This window comes from Anopheles bellator, chromosome 1 (assembly GCF_943735745.2).
Source record: "Anopheles bellator chromosome 1, idAnoBellAS_SP24_06.2, whole genome shotgun sequence".
NCBI classification, from domain to species: Eukaryota; Metazoa; Arthropoda; class Insecta; order Diptera; family Culicidae; genus Anopheles; species Anopheles bellator.
Genome location: NC_071285.1, coordinates 26,810,753 through 26,829,001, shown reverse-complemented (window position 1 = coordinate 26,829,001; position 18,249 = coordinate 26,810,753). Strand labels below are relative to the sequence as shown.

General features: G+C 38.3%; 1 protein-coding gene across 9 annotated transcripts; it reads left to right on the top strand.

Annotated features, from left to right (window-relative positions):
• Positions 1 to 181: 181 nt before the first annotated feature.
• LOC131205544 (cAMP-dependent protein kinase type II regulatory subunit) lies at positions 182 to 16,440 on the top strand. 9 transcript variants are annotated; one of them, XM_058197679.1, is made up of 10 exons: positions 573 to 616; positions 1,542 to 1,752; positions 3,308 to 3,532; positions 10,056 to 10,237; positions 10,455 to 10,555; positions 10,618 to 10,719; positions 10,798 to 10,945; positions 11,011 to 11,086; positions 11,564 to 11,746; positions 13,192 to 16,440. In XM_058197679.1, exons 3-10 carry the CDS (start codon positions 3,325 to 3,327, stop codon positions 13,320 to 13,322), a joined length of 1,131 nt encoding a protein of 376 aa, XP_058053662.1. In that variant the 5' UTR covers positions 573 to 616; positions 1,542 to 1,752; positions 3,308 to 3,324; the 3' UTR covers positions 13,323 to 16,440. The 9 variants fall into 9 exon arrangements, with proteins under 9 accessions (XP_058053665.1, XP_058053662.1, XP_058053659.1 ...); XM_058197676.1 differs by having other exon boundaries at positions 578 to 728; XM_058197673.1 differs by having other exon boundaries at positions 578 to 786.
• The last annotated feature ends 1,809 nt before the right edge of the window (positions 16,441 to 18,249 follow it).

Genomic DNA, 18,249 nt, shown 5'->3' with positions numbered 1-18,249 from the left:
TGTGCCCCGGCAGTTATATTTAACAAATTACTCAGTTTAGTTAAACATGGCGACCAAACATAGCATTTTTTGAATTGTGTTGCTACAATTTGGCTAAGCGTTACTCTATAAACAAGTTATATGTTTGGTCATTTTCGTGATACGAAAGTCGAAATGGCCACAGCAAGCAACGCTCAAAGGAGTTGCGAAAATTTATGTTGAACTAATGACGAACAGTCGATCAATGGAATTAATGTCTACACATCCGTGAGAACATTGGAAAACCGGAAAAAATACTTAACACTCGTGTATCAGGTGAGCGGTGGGGATAAGAGAGAGGAGTCAGAGCGAAACAGTAGAATATTTGAGAGAGAGAAGCCCAGGAAAGTTCTCACCTTAGCAACTGGAGAAAAAAAATAGAGCATCGTGTGACTTTGCGTGTGTGGGAACGGGATGAAACCATTGTAGATAAGGATCGTAACGTAGGATCGAGAGAGAAAAAGCGAGCAAGAGAGAGGAGCGCAAAATGTGAAAACCATGGTCACACGAATCGAAACTGAACTTGCGCTTGTGAAAGCTGTTGGCTGGCCGTGCGTAAACGCTCGTTTCACTATTCACTCGTTTCCATCTTGTGAAGGTTGTTTTATTTTTTATTTCCACCGTGCACTGCGCTTTCCGGCATTGGGTTGGTACAGCTAGTGCACTTTCCTGCAGGATACCAGTGAAAAAATACCCGAAAACGATCAAAGGTGAATTTCTACCAGGCCAACGTGACGCAAAGTTGACGGATCGGTTTGTTCTCCGAAGGTACACCCGTTCGCTCAAGCAACCTTGCTTCCACCCTGTTGAGAAAAAGAAATAAGTCAAATTGTGATGTAAGTGCATTTTTCATCGGCTGGGAATCGCAAAGGCGTCGCGTGTTCTGTAAGTGTGTAGGCCGAATTAGAACCCCGTTCGCTTTGGGTCCGTTCATCTGGCTATCGAAAAATACGTAGCTGATTTTTCGTACTTGGAAGCAGACAGCCGAGAGAATTCATGGGCCGCACGAGAGAAGCTGCTGCGATGGTTGTACCTTTGAGCGTGTGACAGAAAGAGCACTGAAATAATCGAGCCGAAAAGAGAGAGATTGTGTGACGTATAAAAAACGCAGCGAAGAACGTACAGACTGCGATTTTCATTCCTGCCCAGCGTCAGGTTTTGCAACGGGAGCGTTGGGGCACAGTTTGCTCTTCTGCGAAAGGTGAGCGTTCGGCAGTGCACTTGTGTGCTGGAGACTGGATGTGTGCGTGCGTGTGTATGTGTGTATGTAAATGCACTGAGTACATGCTGTGAGCTGTCGAGATTTGTTGGGGCCTTGAACACTGGGGTAGATGCTTGGTTGAAGCTCCTATCTCTATTGGACGCTGGAACGCCGTTTAACTAGACTTCGGCCAGCAACACCTGAGAAGCGTCGTCTAAACGCGTATTGTTCCTGAAAATTGCAATACATAGTACAGAGCGAAGCAAATGAAAGTGGAGAAAATGTGGAAAATGAAATAATGTTTTTGCGGTTTCAATCACAGGAGGAGAAACATACTTCGATCAGTGCACTAGGTTGGCACTACCATATTCGCGACCGATTCACCGGTGACAACCTGAAGCGCACACGCAGTGAGTGCTGAGTTTATCTCTAACAAGTGTTTGGTGTGGGCTCCAAATTATTAGAATTTTGATTGAATAACAGTGAGTTTATCAGCGAGTAGTGGATCGAAAATCGCAGCAAATAGCAAAGAGGTAAATTGAAAAACACTAGACTTGGAGTAAGTTGCTCTACATTGTTTAAAAATATCTTGAACCCGCAGCATTTCATGCGAAGTTACGCAAACATGGCTCAAGAGTTATATTTTTAATGTCCTTCTGTATGATATGAGTGGGCTATAGAACGTCGCGCTTTTCGAGATACGCGGCCCTTTGAACTGAGAGCGTTTTTGGTGGACTGGCACAGAGCATAAGTACTCTGTGTGGCAAACCGTGTTTTTGAGCAAAGAGAGATTTGTTTCCTACTAAATGGGAGCGAGAGAACCGTCCATAAGGATTATAGAATAAACTTTTCAATGATCCTATGTGCACGTAGCCTCATGGAGCCCCTGTGCGCCTGCCAGTCCAAAAAAAAGGATATGTACATTATGAATCCGTTTACAGGCCACGGTATTATGGTATCAGGTAGAATCCAAACAAATCTTAACCACTTTCTTGAATCTGGACAAGTGGTCTTTAAAATTGACAGGTATGTTGATATTTTTTGAATGGTGCTCTGGCGCTGATTAAACCATGATAAAATTTATCATGATGCAATTTATTGGGAAGCACATGTTTTCTTCGTTTAATATATCTTCACCATCAATCTAAGTAACGCTTTCATTGATTTATTGATCGCGGTTTATTATTTTAAATAAGTAACTGTATAACATAGTAACATGTGTAAAATATATCTAACGTTGGACCTTTTGGAATAACTTGATTGTTGAACTTTCTATGAAGGAGCGGCTTTCTAGTTGCTAGTTATGAAAAGTACAGAACCTAAGTATTCTATCGAAACGGGTCACATTACAAGGAAAGGAATACGTAATTAGCATGTCAGATTATTGTTGAAACAATCAGCTTCAAGTCAATTCATCTGGCATTCAATTCATTGAGTGCCAGCTTGTTGAAGCTATTGAAGCTCTGTTTCCCATATGTTAAAAAAATAGATTCAAAGCCCTTCGTTTTTAATTAGTTAATTAGCACGATTAAAGTGAGGATTATTTTTTTTAATAGACTTTGTTTCGCGGAAGGGCGAACATTAAACGAATATTGTGTCAAGTTTCAAAACAGAAATCCTGAGAAGGAGAATGACCTCAGCAGTTCTGATTCGAAATTCTGAGCAAAAGATGCAAAATGGGCAGTTTCAGCAACCGCAACCGTTTGGTGCAAACAGTTTAGGTTGATCCAATACGAATTATTGGAGAAACACCAGATGGCCAACGCAGTACCTATCGGTCCAGGCCAGGCCAGACCAACCTTATACACACGTCTATCGTTTACGCACTGAACAAACGTTGCAAACGTCAATTAACAAGTTTGGACCGTACACGACACCAAAAATTCCTCCTGCACCATGGGAAGTACTGCCGCAGTTCTGAATCCGTACACCAATTTTTGAAGCGAGTTTAATGCAGTCCATTGACTTCATCTTCATCCGTTAACTTTTTTTTTCAATGATAAGTTATCCAATCCAATGCAGGATAATGGTGGAAATTTACACGTGTTTGTATTGTTGCTAATAGGCTTTAATTCGCTTTACTTTCAGATTCTTTCTATAAAATTATGTCGAGTCAACAAAAGCATCGCGTACAGGTTCCCGACAAGCTAAGAGATGTGCTGTTGGAGTTTTCGATAGCCTACCTTCTTGAGCAGCCTGGAGATGTCATCGACTACGCGGTGGCGTTTTTTACTAAAATGCAGGAAGACCGCAGAACAATGGCATCGGCCGAGCCAACTTCACCGGACGAAAGCATTTTGTCGCACGACGAAGGTTAGTCCGATTTGTAAATCATGCTTCGTTGGTGCGACTCGCTCCAACGAATTCTCTGCTTTCCGAAATAACATTTTGTACTTGTGTAAAGTATTGATCGTGGAGAATCGACCTTCAAGCATAAGGTAGTTGAAACACTGCGGCAGCCAAAAGGCCTCGCGTAAGGTGATAAACGACTGGTGTTACAGGTGTAGAGGTTACCGAAAAAATACCCTTTGCCTTTACTAATCGCAGTTTGAAGCTACCTTGTTATAATAACTCCGCAGTGACAAAATACATGGTTAATGCTAGTATGGCTTTGAAACTGTTCGATGATAAATCGGATTCCATTACTAGTTTATCAAGTACGCACAACCAGATGAACATACTAAACTCGGAGAATTTGGGATCCTTTGCAAAAGTAACCATTGCGACATTTTTTGAGGTTCTACTTTGACATTTTCCTAACCTAGTTACCTGATTTAAATTAGTCACTGCTAAATGAGCTTTTAGTTCGCGAATCGCTAAAACCATTCGATTTGAATTCATGTTCGAATCTAATGTACTGCATTTTTGATGTACAGGGTCATCCATTTCGTAGAAACCGTCGTGCTGTGTGCTCCGTCTTGTTGAAACCACACCCGTTTGGATTGTTCTATGTATATAATTGCAAGCAAAAAATGTGTTATCATCTGGCAATATCGCTCGAAATTGGCGGTAGTGGTCCTCCGTTCGTGGTTTTCGAAAAAATAGAGCCGTATGACGCCGCAAAACCATAATGTTCACCATACTGTCACCTTTTCTGGATGTAACGGCCTCTCTTCAATCGGTTAAGGGTTTTCAGTGCCGCAAATGCGGTAACTTGGCTTGTTTACATAGGCGTAAAGTGAAAAAAGTGCCTCTTTGTTGAAGCAAATTTTGTGTAATGATAAAAATGTAAAACACTTGCTTGAACAGCTAAAAGTGTGATCAAATTGAATTGAACATTTAAAGGCCTGGCCAAACAGTGTCTAGTGTTTTTCATCAGTATTTGACTGTATTTCACAAATACAGTAAAGTAACAAATAATTGCCGTGCGATAGTGCAACAAGTCACACCTGCTTGTTCTAGTGTCTGGTTTGTTTATCGGTAAACTTGAATGAGAGTGTTTGTTATTGGTTCATTAGAAGATGCTATTCTGTGCTAGAGCTCTGGCATTTATAAGTAAGGTTGTGTTGTGTTTCTGGCATAAATAAGCGTGAACTGTTTGTGAAACACAAGTAACGTATTATTTGCTCAGCAGTACCTGGATAGTTGTTGCATGTTTACTTTGTAACAACAACTAAAACCCTTTTATTAAGATAAGATAAAGATAAACCCCACGTATTAGATAATCTGATTGGCATGAACACATTTAATTGGTTTTACTGGTATTTCTGGTTAATTGACTACTAATTAGTGGTAAAAAGACACGATATTTGGGTGATGGATGGATTAAGACAAATAAAATTCATGCTTCATGCATGCTTAAAAATGCTTCAAAACTTCGAGAACATAACTACGCTTTGGGCGATTCAACCTTCATCTGTAGCGTGTAAGGAAGATGTTCTTTCTGACTTCAGAACGCATTTGTGTGAGAAACGTAAACAAGTTTTAAGTGCTTCCAATGTCGAAACCAGAGCGTACACGATGACCATTGAATCCGTTGTTTGCTCACAATTGCTCTATTACGCTAAAATATTCAATTAGGGATAAATAAACATAATCAATGGCAATCAATCAATACCTAGTCTAAACTAGGCAGAATTGAAGAGCGCCAATTCTAGTCGATTTGTTCGCCTTTGATTACGGAGCGCTAACGTGTTTCAGTCCGCAAATGTGAGGGATTCGGCTCCCAGAACCAAATGTGAGGGATAAGGCGAGGGTCCCAGAACCAATCGGGGCTTGGATGATTGCGAAATATTTAGCCAGTCTTCATGTCTCCTGTGCTGTTGGGTCAATAGTAAAACAAACATTGCATTGTAAGTTGAAAGTAAAAATTACGGTAGACCAGTGATAGCGTCAAGTTTTTATCATCACCAAATGTATTTGAAAGCTGTGTTGCTTTCGAGAAGATAAAAATCGATTTTCTTAATGGGTTTTTCCAAAACACAGCCGAGATTTAGGTGTATAAATAGCATCGATTGGCCATCGGCAGATATACAGTACTGAGGCAAAAATATACTCAGGCTGCGGTGCTGTGGTTCTGGAGGTTGTGTTTCTTGCAAAGGTGTTCATTATTGGATAGGAGCAGTTCAGTAGTAACATCTGGTTTTCGATTGATGAGAGGTGGAACAAATCTTTTCGCTACTTACAGACCATCCAATATTACGTCAGCAGCACGCTATGTAGAAGAACGCTTCAAAGGATGTTTCGGCCACGCATACAAACATTCAAAAAAGGATTGAGATACTCGAAGTTTTGTACCTGGGTCGGACGGGCCTGGGTTCAATTGTTTAATATTGACTCACTATAGTTACTATATAGTGAAGGCAGCATATGGTGTGCAGCATTTGTTGTTGTTGACCAGTCAATTTTAGTGGTCACTCGTCCCGGGTTACCCAGCCGGCTTATCTATGATTGCAGGCAGGGTTTGGATTTTTTTGAAAATTTGGAGAAGGTCGAGACATTGTTTTGTGTTTTGCCAATATGTCAGCCATACTTTAGGCAGAACAAGCAGTGGGCGTGTATTGAAGTTTGCTTGGTGCAGTGAAAATAATAATTTATTACTGCTCGCACTATTCCAGTGCATACAACTGTTGAAGTTGTCGCTTCCACGTTCATCACACGTTACACGTTACAAGTCTGTTATGCACCGGGACAGACTACAAATTACATACCCTAAGGAACAGGATGGTGCGTTGCTGTATTTTGGGCCTGTATATTGAGGAGTTTAATTCCTATTTTGGTCGCGTTTCAACTGCATCTTTTTCACAGGTGACACCAGTTGTGTAGTAAGCAGTTTGCTCATTGGCATTCGAATGGCAAGCGTTTGCTAAAGAGATTTCTGGGTTATGGACTACATTTCAAAGCAATATGCAAACGTTGTGCACTATTTTGTAGGCTATTGAAGTATATAAGACAGGTTTTGCATACTGCACGGCAATTACGTTGTTCAAAGATGTATAATTTTCAAAAAAACAATCTTTGGATTGAAAAAATCGCATAAAGCGCTAGCTGATTGTTGGCCACAGTCGAACAACGACAATGTAAAGAGAACGTAGACGCCACCTGCCACTGTATAATCGGTCAGTCGGTGAGGTTGTAAGCGCTCGTCATAGTTTCTCCTTCGAAGAGTACCTATCCGGTCAACTGACATGAAAGCTTTACATTGTATTTTATCCCGAAACATTCATCGCCGACTGTTTGAAAAAAGGGAACCGAAAAAAGCGTTCTTTTCATTTTTCCAGTACGTATTATACCTTCCTGCACAATCGGTTGATATATCTATAATCGCCTTTTAAAAGTATTCCCGGGACGACGATATGCCTCATAACCAATTAGCAAACGTGACTGAGCGTTAAATCGGCGCGAATGTTTGGGAGGCAGTTTACGGAATTTGACATAAAAGGGGTTGCTTAGGAAGCTGTTCGGATCCGGAATTTAAAAAATGGGCAAAAATATCCTGGACAATCTACGAACGAAATGTAGTTAGTGGCCCAATCAGAGAAGGTGGGTATTGAGTTTCACCTTGTGGTTGCAACCACACGAAGTTGTTTTATCACAAAACACCACAACTTGAAATGGCTGCGAGACGGCCGGAGGGAATGCGATGTGGGAATGGTTGTGACTTTTTGTGTGTGTTTTGTTGCTGTAGTTTCGCTTTCAAAGGTTTCTCATACTCGAATGGTATCAGAGAGATATGATACTTGATAATGATTTAACAACATGTGAACACTGATATAGCCAATTTTCCTCTGAACGTAGCGCGTTTTTGTGGTACGATAACACAGTAACAGTGGCAAAGTGTGCAGATAACGAGTTTTGGCGATAAAAAATAACAGTAAAAATTACATATGTTTATGAACCATTACATTTACAACATGATTTGATATCAGTGAACAACACAAATAGAGATCAGCTGAAATTCCACCGTCGTGTAGTTGGATCTTATTCTTTCGACTTTTCTGAATGGAGCAACTAATTTAATTTATGAATTGTAAGGGTACGAATTGACTTATTTCGCATCGACACAGATTGATCGCTGCATCGATAGACAAACGAATGTTTCACGGTACACCTTAACATCGAATGAAACTGTTTACAATTATAACTCATTGTGATAACACAGGCGTCCTTTATTTTTGGATAAGAATGGTTAAAATAATATCTTTGCATAAATTCAATAGCTCCATTTTTGCTGTACATGAAACGCTTATCATCATTTCAACTATACAGCAGACGAAACAAGCCAAACGAGTAACTTTTTTGTGTTGCAAAATAGTCGATCGAGTCGATCTTCATTCAGCGTTGCCCAATGGCAAAAAGTCACACATCTTTACTCACTCGTTCCTCGGAAACGGAGCTTTGAGATTTGTCAAACATTGCAATCCACCTTCACAAGAGTTGTCGGTCTCAGTCCAGAAGACCGACAAAGATCATAAAATTTCACTCCATCAAATTGGTTTTTGTGACGATCTAAACAAGATCGTAAGATTCTAAAAGACCTTTTTTGGGAACAGCCGCAATACCGACCGCCGGGTGTATTGATCGTAGATAAATTGCATAAATGCAGTAGCATAACTGTACACATAAATAGCACATAACTTTTGCATATCATACACCGTGTGCCTTTGCTTCGAGAAGTTCGTTGTAATTCTCGTTGTTCGGCGCTGCTAAAGCTAACGTTTCTTATGCTCGTTAGTTCACCTCGATGGGAACTCACAAATTCTCTAAGCCAGCTTTTAGTCATTGTTGTTGGTCTGTGTTACATAGGCCTACGGCCAAAACAGTACATACAATTTTGCCTGGCGCCCATTATCACGCTGGTTGCATTAGACATGTTGGAGTTGGAGTACGAGCGCCATCCGTGCACATGTGATAAGTTATGCAACGTTGGTGGTAGGCATCACCTGTTGTAGCTGCTTGGTTTAATTGCTTGGTGATTTCGAGTCCTCACTAACACATCGCGAACGCGAAGCGTGCAAGATGAGATGAGGGCTCAAAGTGTGGTTCTCTATGTTGGCTTATCTTGTACAGATTCGTTGTTCTTTTTCTTCTGACAGTCTTTCAATGTGGTCTCTCTAAGCATTGCTCTTTGTTTCACGCTCGGTGATAGGTCCGTACACTAAACTAGACGATAACAACAATGGAATGTTCACAACGGGGACACTCACAAGACAATTCACTGTGGTAGAAGAAGAAGAGCTTATTAGGCTGACATATTACCCTCACACTTTGCTCCAAACTCTTAGGTTCCAGTAGTTACTTCTTAGCTTTACTATTGCTTCAGAGTGGGACTATTTGCTGGTTCTGTAAACTATAGCAAACTGAGCTATGATTAAACTATTAATATGATCTTAAAAGAAGTATGAGGCATGACAATCGTGCTCATCATGCAAAAATCTTCAGAATCATCAGAATTAGTCATAGTAGTATATCATTTACTTTGTGTTCATAACAAGTTCCGAATAAAATTTCACATTCAATAATAAATGGATGGCTTTATGTTGAAAAGGATCGAGTTCTGAGTTGTTTATGATGGTTCAGCCTCCGTCAGTTATCGATTTACTGTTGACAATTGCATTACATTTCGCTTTAGGGAGGCACCCTCTGCCTAACTTGCTTACTTTCACAGTTCTTTGAAGCAAGAGTTGCTAAAGTTCAAGCAAGAGAGTTAAAGCAAAGCAAAACAAATGCAAAAGATAAATAAAAATTAGCCCAAACAGACAACGACCACAGGCGGCAGCTTCGTTGCTACTATCAACTGCAGCTTCATTTGCTGTTGCTGTCGCTTTGCCTATCAGTGTATGTTGCGGAAATTAAGAAAAGATTGGCAGGGAACCGTTCCCCCGAGCGTCTCTGGTATTCTCTGAAGAATGGAGTTATCAAGCTTGTTTTTGTGATTAAAAACAGACAACGCTAGCGAGCTACGATAGATTGCAAAGTAACTAATATGGTATTGAGGTGTGTAACGTATGATGATGTCTTTTTTAATATCAATTTGTGCTTATTGCTTATAAATAATTTAAGCACATTATTAAATGATGAGTGGCATTTATTTCCAACTTCAGGCCCTTATCCCGAGCATACAAGATTATATCGAAAAGTCTATTAGAATTGAAAGTTTTATGGGTAACTGTCGAGCAGCTGAAACAATCCTGCTTGTTTGTCGATACTCCTCGTAGGTGCATCGGTCACAATGGTTGCTCTCAGTTAGACTGTCAGCTACAGTGTAGCACTGTATGACCGAAGAATTGCAAAGTTATTGAATAAAATAAATAAAATAAAAATGAAATAAATAGTATGTACTAAGATAACTAAAATAATAATCCATTTTGTTCTCTTTTTCTTAAATCTTAAATAGAACCGCTGGTAAATCGGTATGCATCACGTAGAAAATCGGTGTTCGCAGAAACCTACGATCCCGAAAACGACGATGAAGACGAAGGAGCAAGAGCGATATTTCCCAAAACGGATGAGCAGCGGGCTAGATTGTGTGATTCGGTCAAAAACATTCTTCTCTTCCGATCTTTGGACAAAGAACAGGTCAGTTTGATGTGATTGATGTAGAAATTGAATAAAACCTAGAAGCATATTTTATTACAGTAAATTGTATTTTAGTAGTTTTGTTGTAGTTTCTGTTATCGTTCGAGGCAATGATGCGGTGACAATTTTTTATATTGGCTTCCGTCACATTTGTCATTGCTATAGGTTGTATCGTTGCGTTGCTGGTTTATCATTTTGTGATTTGTCTTCGGTACAGATGAACGAGGTCCTTGATGCCATGTTTGAAAAAATTGTGGAAGCTAACGACTATATCATCAAATTAGGGGATGATGGTGACAACTTTTACGTGATTGAATCGTAAGTATAACTACAATTCTCATCGTTCTCGCTAAACGATTGACTTTCCTTCTTTCCAACAGGGGAACTTATTTCGCATTCGTAGGTGAAGAACAGAAGCACATACACACGTACGATAATAGAGGTAGCTTTGGGGAGCTGGCTCTTCTTTACAACATGCCTAGGTATTCCTGTTTGAAACGGCAATTTGTTATTAAATCAAGTGGTTTGATGCACTTATGCCGCATTTAATTATTTTGTAGGGCTGCCACCATTCAAGCGCAAACAGACGGCAGGCTATGGGCAATGGATCGTCAAACCTTCCGACGAATCTTACTAAAATCTGCGTTTAGAAAACGGAAAATGTATGAAGCTCTTTTGGACTCTGTTCCCATGTTGAAAACACTCCAGGTAACTTCAGGGACAAAGATGAGATTGCTGTGCAATCGGTTTTTAAATTTTTTTTTCACTTTTAGAACTATGAGAGGATGAATCTGGCTGATGCTTTGATACCACAAACATACGCTAAGGGCGATCGAATCATCAAACAAGGTTAGTTAGTGAAAACATTTTTTTCATTTTTTACATTAGTTCCAGTTGAATTCAGCCAGCCCGATCCGTTCTTCGTACATGAGTACTAAGTACATGAGTACTCACCACTAAAAAACAATTTCTCCGTTGTTGGTAGTTTATCATTACCCTACCGTAAATTCCTCGCAAAACGCTGAGTTTCTCTCATTATCGAGCCAATTGTTGACCATTATCAACTATTGTTTGTTTCTTAATGCAAGATACTTGTCGTGCTGAATCTGTGCGTTTATGACGCTGAGGAGACTGACGAGATGCCACTTTACGTCACATTTGAAATTATTTGCATGTATGGAACTTGTTCTGGTTCTATATCGTTTCAATAGATTACGCCTTTGAGTTAGCTAATGTGTTGAAATTGTTCGTATTGGTGAAGTCACTATTGAATTTACAAAAAGTCAGCTCAATGTTACATCCTGTATTCCGATCACATCTTTTCAGGCGATGCGGCTGATGGTATGTACTTCATTGAGGATGGTAAAGTATCCATCCGTATTCAACAGGATGCCGGCGAAGTGGAGATCTCCAATCTAGAAAAGGGAGGATACTTTGGCGAACTTGCTCTAGTGACGCACAGGCCCAGAGCGGCATCCGCTTACGCCGTCGACAATGTGAAAGTAGCATGTAAGTTTTCTGTTGCATTGTTTTCTGTATATTATCTAGCACTACAGCTACATAGTTTTCAATACAATTCCTGCTTAAGTTTGGGTACTATCTTGAGCTATTACTTAAGGGTACTTAAGCTACATACTATCGATTCGCAACGACTCGAATAATGCTGTGTTCTTGTAATTTCTCGGAGAACTTAATTTTTATGTTGTCACCTATTGATTTAACTAAATATTCGCTTCACTGTTTTAATTTATCCTTTTCTTTCTAATGTTTTTGCATGAACCGTTTCGCTTACTCAATTCATGTGCCCAATTCTCGCGCGTTTCTTCGACCATCTGGATAACCGCTGTCATACTAATACATATTTAACACTGTTTACACTGCAAATCTCATTCACACAATGGTGTTTTGTACTTTTTTAAACATGTGCAATTCCAATATAAAAATAATTCCAATCAATCGTACTCCCAATATTTTATTTTGTCTCATTTGCCTGTATTATGAATGTGTGATTCGAAAATGTTTCGTTTGTTTTATTTTTGTAGTCTTAGAAACTGAATGTTTTGAAAGATTGTTGGGAAATTGTATTAATCTCTTGTTACGCAGCATGAAGCATTATCGTTTTGTGGATGATGCGGTTTACGCAATGATTCGTGAGGCGTGTCAAAAATCTTAAGAGGTAGTCGATATTGTGTAATATTGTGTAAATGGTGCAGTACTTTGCTCCATTTGATGTATATCGTTGTTCTAGTGGAGATGTTCTAAGACTTTACAAGCTTTACTCAATTAAAGGACCGAAAACAAACATATTTTGAAGTTCTTGATCATATCATTAACAATCATCGACGTAACAGATCCCGTTTTCGATTTTCAACGGAGGACAATAAACCTTTCTTCTTATCGTTGTTAACTGCTTTTTTTTGTATCGTGCGAATCTGTGCGTTTCGTGTGTCCAGTGTACCTTAAATTTGTACGAAATGGATCCAATAATCCAACATATAAAACAAGAAGAACATTTCTTTAGAGTTGCAATTCAATTGTACAAACTGTTTTACAACAACAATTATGCCACTGTCGCCCTTTGGTGAATCTACTTTAATTACCTTAACTATTAACCAATGAGCTAGTGGTACAAATTTTACTGAGTTACATTCACATTACATATACATTACATTCACATCATAACTAAAAAGGTAAGAATAAATGCATTTTATTTCAATCAATACTCAAATATTGGCCGTAACAGTGATACGCATGTGCTTTCGAATTTTTGAAACAAATTATAATCTATAATTTGAACATAGAGTAAAGAACTAAATCGCCCTATATATATATCAACATCCCTATTGGGTTTAACTGTGTCATACTTCCAGACAATTTAAATTTACATTTTTTCATATCACAGTGCCAAATATTATATACTATTATACATTTTTGTGTATTGGTGCTTGTTTCAGTTTTGGATGTGGATGCATTTGAACGTCTTCTCGGACCCTGCATGAACATTATGAAGCGTAACATCGGGGACTACGAAACGCAGCTAGTGAAAATCTTTGGCAGCAAAAACAACATCACCGACATTCGATAAAGAGAAATTAAATATTTTGCTATCAATAAGAAATTTGCTAAGAAAAGAATGACGAAATCATGATCTTAATCGTACACACAATCGTCAATATTTAGGATAACTATCGTTTCCAGAATATTTTTTCCAGAGTAGATGATGCAAAATGCGGATTATAAAACATCAAAAAGTCACTCTTTAGTCAGAACCAATTGGAATGATGTTTCACGAGTATTCAATAAGAATAGTAACAATGAAGTAATTCATCTGCTAAGCCCAGTTTTAGGTAAGAAGCGCTACAATTTGTATACACAGAGAAGCATACAAAATCAGGTAAAGGTGTTTACCGTCTATCCGGGTGTGATCGAGAATCAAAATTTCATCAAATGTCATCAAAGGACACCAACGGAGAAAATATGAAATAACGTTTCCAAACGTTAAAATCCTTTTAACAATCAATATCCAGCCTTGTCCCCGATTGGTCAGCACACGATGCTTCTCAAGTAAGTGATGAGCTTGAAGCATTCTTCCTTCTACTAACCCTTCCAATATTGACTCAATAACGTGTAATGATTATCTATGATATCAAGGGACTTATTTAAAAGGCGCCAGACGTTTCGATCGGATGTCATGTATAAAACTAAAGTTGATGGATATATACAGATGTGTATAAGGGATGTTCCAATGTAAACGGTACTTTTTTACAGTAGCGTGCTTTCCTTTCCATTCTTTACGCCCCCCTTTAGCTTCTAATTTGCATCTTTATTGAGTCACGCATTTCAAGACATTGAGCCTTTTCCTATGTGGTTGTTTTTAAATTTGTAATCTTTTGTTTGCAAATACAACCAATATCAAATATAAACATACAACACATTTTGAGCAATTGGGGAAATGTATGCAATGATTAGGTGAAATGTAGAGATTGGCTCATATTCATGTGCATGTAAGTCTCTTGAGGATGGTCATAACGTTGATAATTACATTATGAAAGCCAAACTATGTTGCTGTAGTGATCGTACTTTCAAGCAGCTTTCTACATACACCCAATGCAGATTATTTGAAATATTTCTTTTCGTAACAATAATTTGACCAAGATTGAACCACTGTAGACTGCAGTGTTTTACTTTCTTTGGAACTTCCTCATTTACATACATATTATACCGATCGAAAGTCTCCGAACAATGCAACTACAACAATGCAATTCCAATGTGATAGTATTTAAATCCAGTTTAAACCGTAACCGTGGGGAACACGGTACAGTTTTTCAAATTCAACCAACCGATTCGTTCCATTAAAACTTATTTATTTTGTTTAAATTATAAAAAAATACGGAGGAATCAATAAGCATAAACCAGCATGATCTACCATGGTACACAGTTACAGGATTATTTCCGCAGCAGAATTTCAAACTTTAACACCACACTTTACACTCTTGAATTGAATTTACAGACAAATTCAAGTCGCACCCAGGCATGAATAAGTTAAACGATCTAATTTTATATTTGTCACCATCTCTTTCTCTTGCAATTAGAAATCCATAGACTCTTCCATCTTATCATTGTTTGTGAATGAAATTAGTCAAGCAACAATTCTGTCATGAGAAAATCCTAAAACCCGTCGATTCTTGCATTGATCGGAGACTAATGTGTATGTATTTCTTTTCCACCTTATGGGGCAGTCTTTGAATATTTACGGCGTGAGCATATGCCTGTTGTATGAAATTTTGGTTTGACAACGTTTAATATTGTTAAGAATATTAAATGCAAAATAATGAAAATAATTCTTAATTCATTGGTTGTTTGGCCGAAACTGCTGCTGGTCGGTTGATAATTTATACCTAATTTATTGTTTGTTATATGTTCGCCATTTAGTAAGACATGTTGAGTGTATGCTTAAGACGAGTTGTTATTTAAAAAACCCAAAACGAAACGAATTGGTTTTGTAGAAGCTCATTAATTACAATAAAATTTCGTTTAGTCAAAATAGAACTACAAATGATGAGATGAAACTATAAGAGATCAGAGATGTTAGATAATCAGAAGTACAGAATGCGTACAAAAAACTAACAAACTCTGCTTTATACTGGAACAAAGAGAGAGCCCGATTGCTTTAATGTAGGACACGTGCAAGCACAAGCAGAAGGCAATATTGCAAAGAGAGGAGCCATAAAATTTTAAATTTTAACTAAGCCCATGTGACACCGGCGCATCGTACTAGAATATCAAACGAAAACACCTATGATAAAATGTAAAAAATGCAGCAGATTGCTTTGAAAATATGTAAAAACAGAATAAATGATGTATTATTTTGCACGGAGTACTTTGACCACTTTGTACGTGAAGTGTCGAGCGCGAAGTTAAGCCGTTAAAGAAAAACTAACACATTGAGGAGTACTTAATTAGAAACATAACGGCGTCTGAAAGTACTGCAGAGGAAGTGCATAGCACTTAGAAAAAAGCAAACTAATCGGCCCCTTCTCGTATTGAATATCTACACTGATGAAACAACTAAACTCGATGATGTCGCCAATAGTCCAATAAAAGTATCTGTTTGTTAAAAAGATCAAAAAATCAAAACACAAAAATGTATTATTAAAAGAGGAGAGCTTACCTAGCGATAGTGTGGTTTGATTAATGCAACGCTTCTTTGGCCAGATATTAATTTATAACGGTCAACATATCAACTGTGGAAAGATGCAAAACATTCGAAGTATATGTAAGTTCGCGCGAACAATTTGCAAAGCATTGCACTTAATTAGTATTAGTGCCGTGCGATCTTGCTCTTTTAGATAATAATTGACCCCTTTCAATACTATTTGTCTAGACAAGTGAGGAAGTATGTGGAAGATTTGAAAGAAGGAAAGTTTATTTCGCTGAAAGTATAAATTTACGTGTTCATCAAACATGTTCTTTTGCTCGAATGAAATGTGTGTCATGTCGTGAGGAAGTGATGAAAGAACATAATGTGAAATGTTTTTTACATCCAATGGTCATGCAATAAAGTGTTGCTTTTATCATTTCCATACACCCGTCGGTGTTTGGAAGAAATGTAAAATGATCTATTTTAACCAAAAGTTCTTTCAATTTATGTGTCTAGAATGGTCTGGTTATTGATCCATAAATTATTTGTAGCTACGTAAAACACATCATTCATTTCTATTCTATATGAACCCTTTCAGAAATGGAATTGATTGTAGCTCACATGATTGGAATTATTAAATTGGAAAAAAACAGTCCCCTCGATTTTCGGTACTCTTTTTAATTCATTTATCCCTTCATACATTGATTGATTGAATTGATACAGTCTCGCTGTTCATGAGTATTGGGCATCACGACCATAACATTAAGACACATTGCCATAGTTTAACACTTGGACAGCAAGCGTTTAAGATGTATTTAGGTCACTCGGTGATCTCTGGAGTCTAGAGACAGTGCGACAACTAGGCTGTTTTGATTAAGAAAATAGGATTAATACCTTTCTGCGTGGCAATGACTTGAGGTGCGGAAGCTATTGAAACTGCAAGCCTTTCCTATCTGTCTCTTTCTTTCGCCATTTCCTAGCAGCAACCACGGAATGTCTGTGTGACTGGTTCGACTGGGTTTCGATTCAACGTTGTGAAAAATGTCCCTGTACGTAATTCTAATGCACTATTGTAGTGCCCTACGTGCGTGTATTAGCCAAAGTGAGTGCTGATTGAAAATCGATCCAATAAACAAACCGTTGATCATATATTGTTCATCAGTTGACTAAAGAATCAGGTAGCGTGCATTCAATAGTCTGAGTGGATATATTGAAAAAAGATTTTACCGAAGTTGAATACGTTTTGACTTTTCGAAACATTTTTATCCATAGACGGAGGCCAATATGGTTTATGGTCATATTAGCCGACGTCATGCAGACATTTCTGGAGTTATTTATCTAACTATAGATAAATGTCGAAGGTAGCAACCTGACGCGTAATTCGTTCTCATAGCTCTTTTTAAAGAATACGTAGAGGTAGCACAGGATGCGTACCATACAAAGTTGTCCAGGCTAAGCTGGTAAATTTACACACCGTACTCCGTACACCGTTTGGTACTCAAAATAAAAACAACGGACGATTGTTAAGCTTCTAAACGGTTTCAAGTAGCAGGTTAGAACAAAAGATTCCACAATTATATTGTTTTTTCCTGTTTTTTCGAGTAGTTTATGTTTCCTTACATACCTACTACATATCAAAACTTATTCAGTAGCAATCGTATAGGAACATCTTCATTTCACCAAAGGTCCCACGTTTTGCAACCTAAAATCATTCCTACACCGTGCTGTTTTGAATTTGTATTGGATTCTCGTGCAGGAGATGGGCATTGATGTTTTGTAAATATTCCCAAGAGCAAGAAATATTTTGTCAACGCTCTGGCTTGTTGCTGGTCGCTGTTATACAGAGGAAGCGTCTTAGCGCGTCCTATTTTTTAACAAAATCGTACAATGGGTCTGCGAAACGAACCTAACCTTATTAATACCTGGTGTCTGCAGCTTATCCGCAATACCTCTCTTGTCAACCTATGAAAAAACAGACATCTTAAAGTGCGCCTGAATGTTGATCGGAATAATACTTCTTAAACAAAATCCTGAACGATCAGATAGGAGTGACTTTAGGAGGAAAAAGTAACCAATGTAAGAAACAAAATTGATGATAATTCGAGAAAAGAAGGATACCTTTCTTATCTTATAGGACACAGATAGCTGGGCAATCATGAATTCTAGTATACAGTAAATGCAATCTTACAAAAAAAAACCACCAAATCTTCTTCACGATGGCAACAATGCACAATGATATTGCAAAAGAAAGGAAAAAAACTACTGCCAGCTGAGAGGAAAAGTGAAATGGGGGTGTCATAAAGAGATTGCGAATGGATAGTTGTGTTTTATGTTGAGCTATGGATGTGAATAGAATATGTGAGGCAGTTAA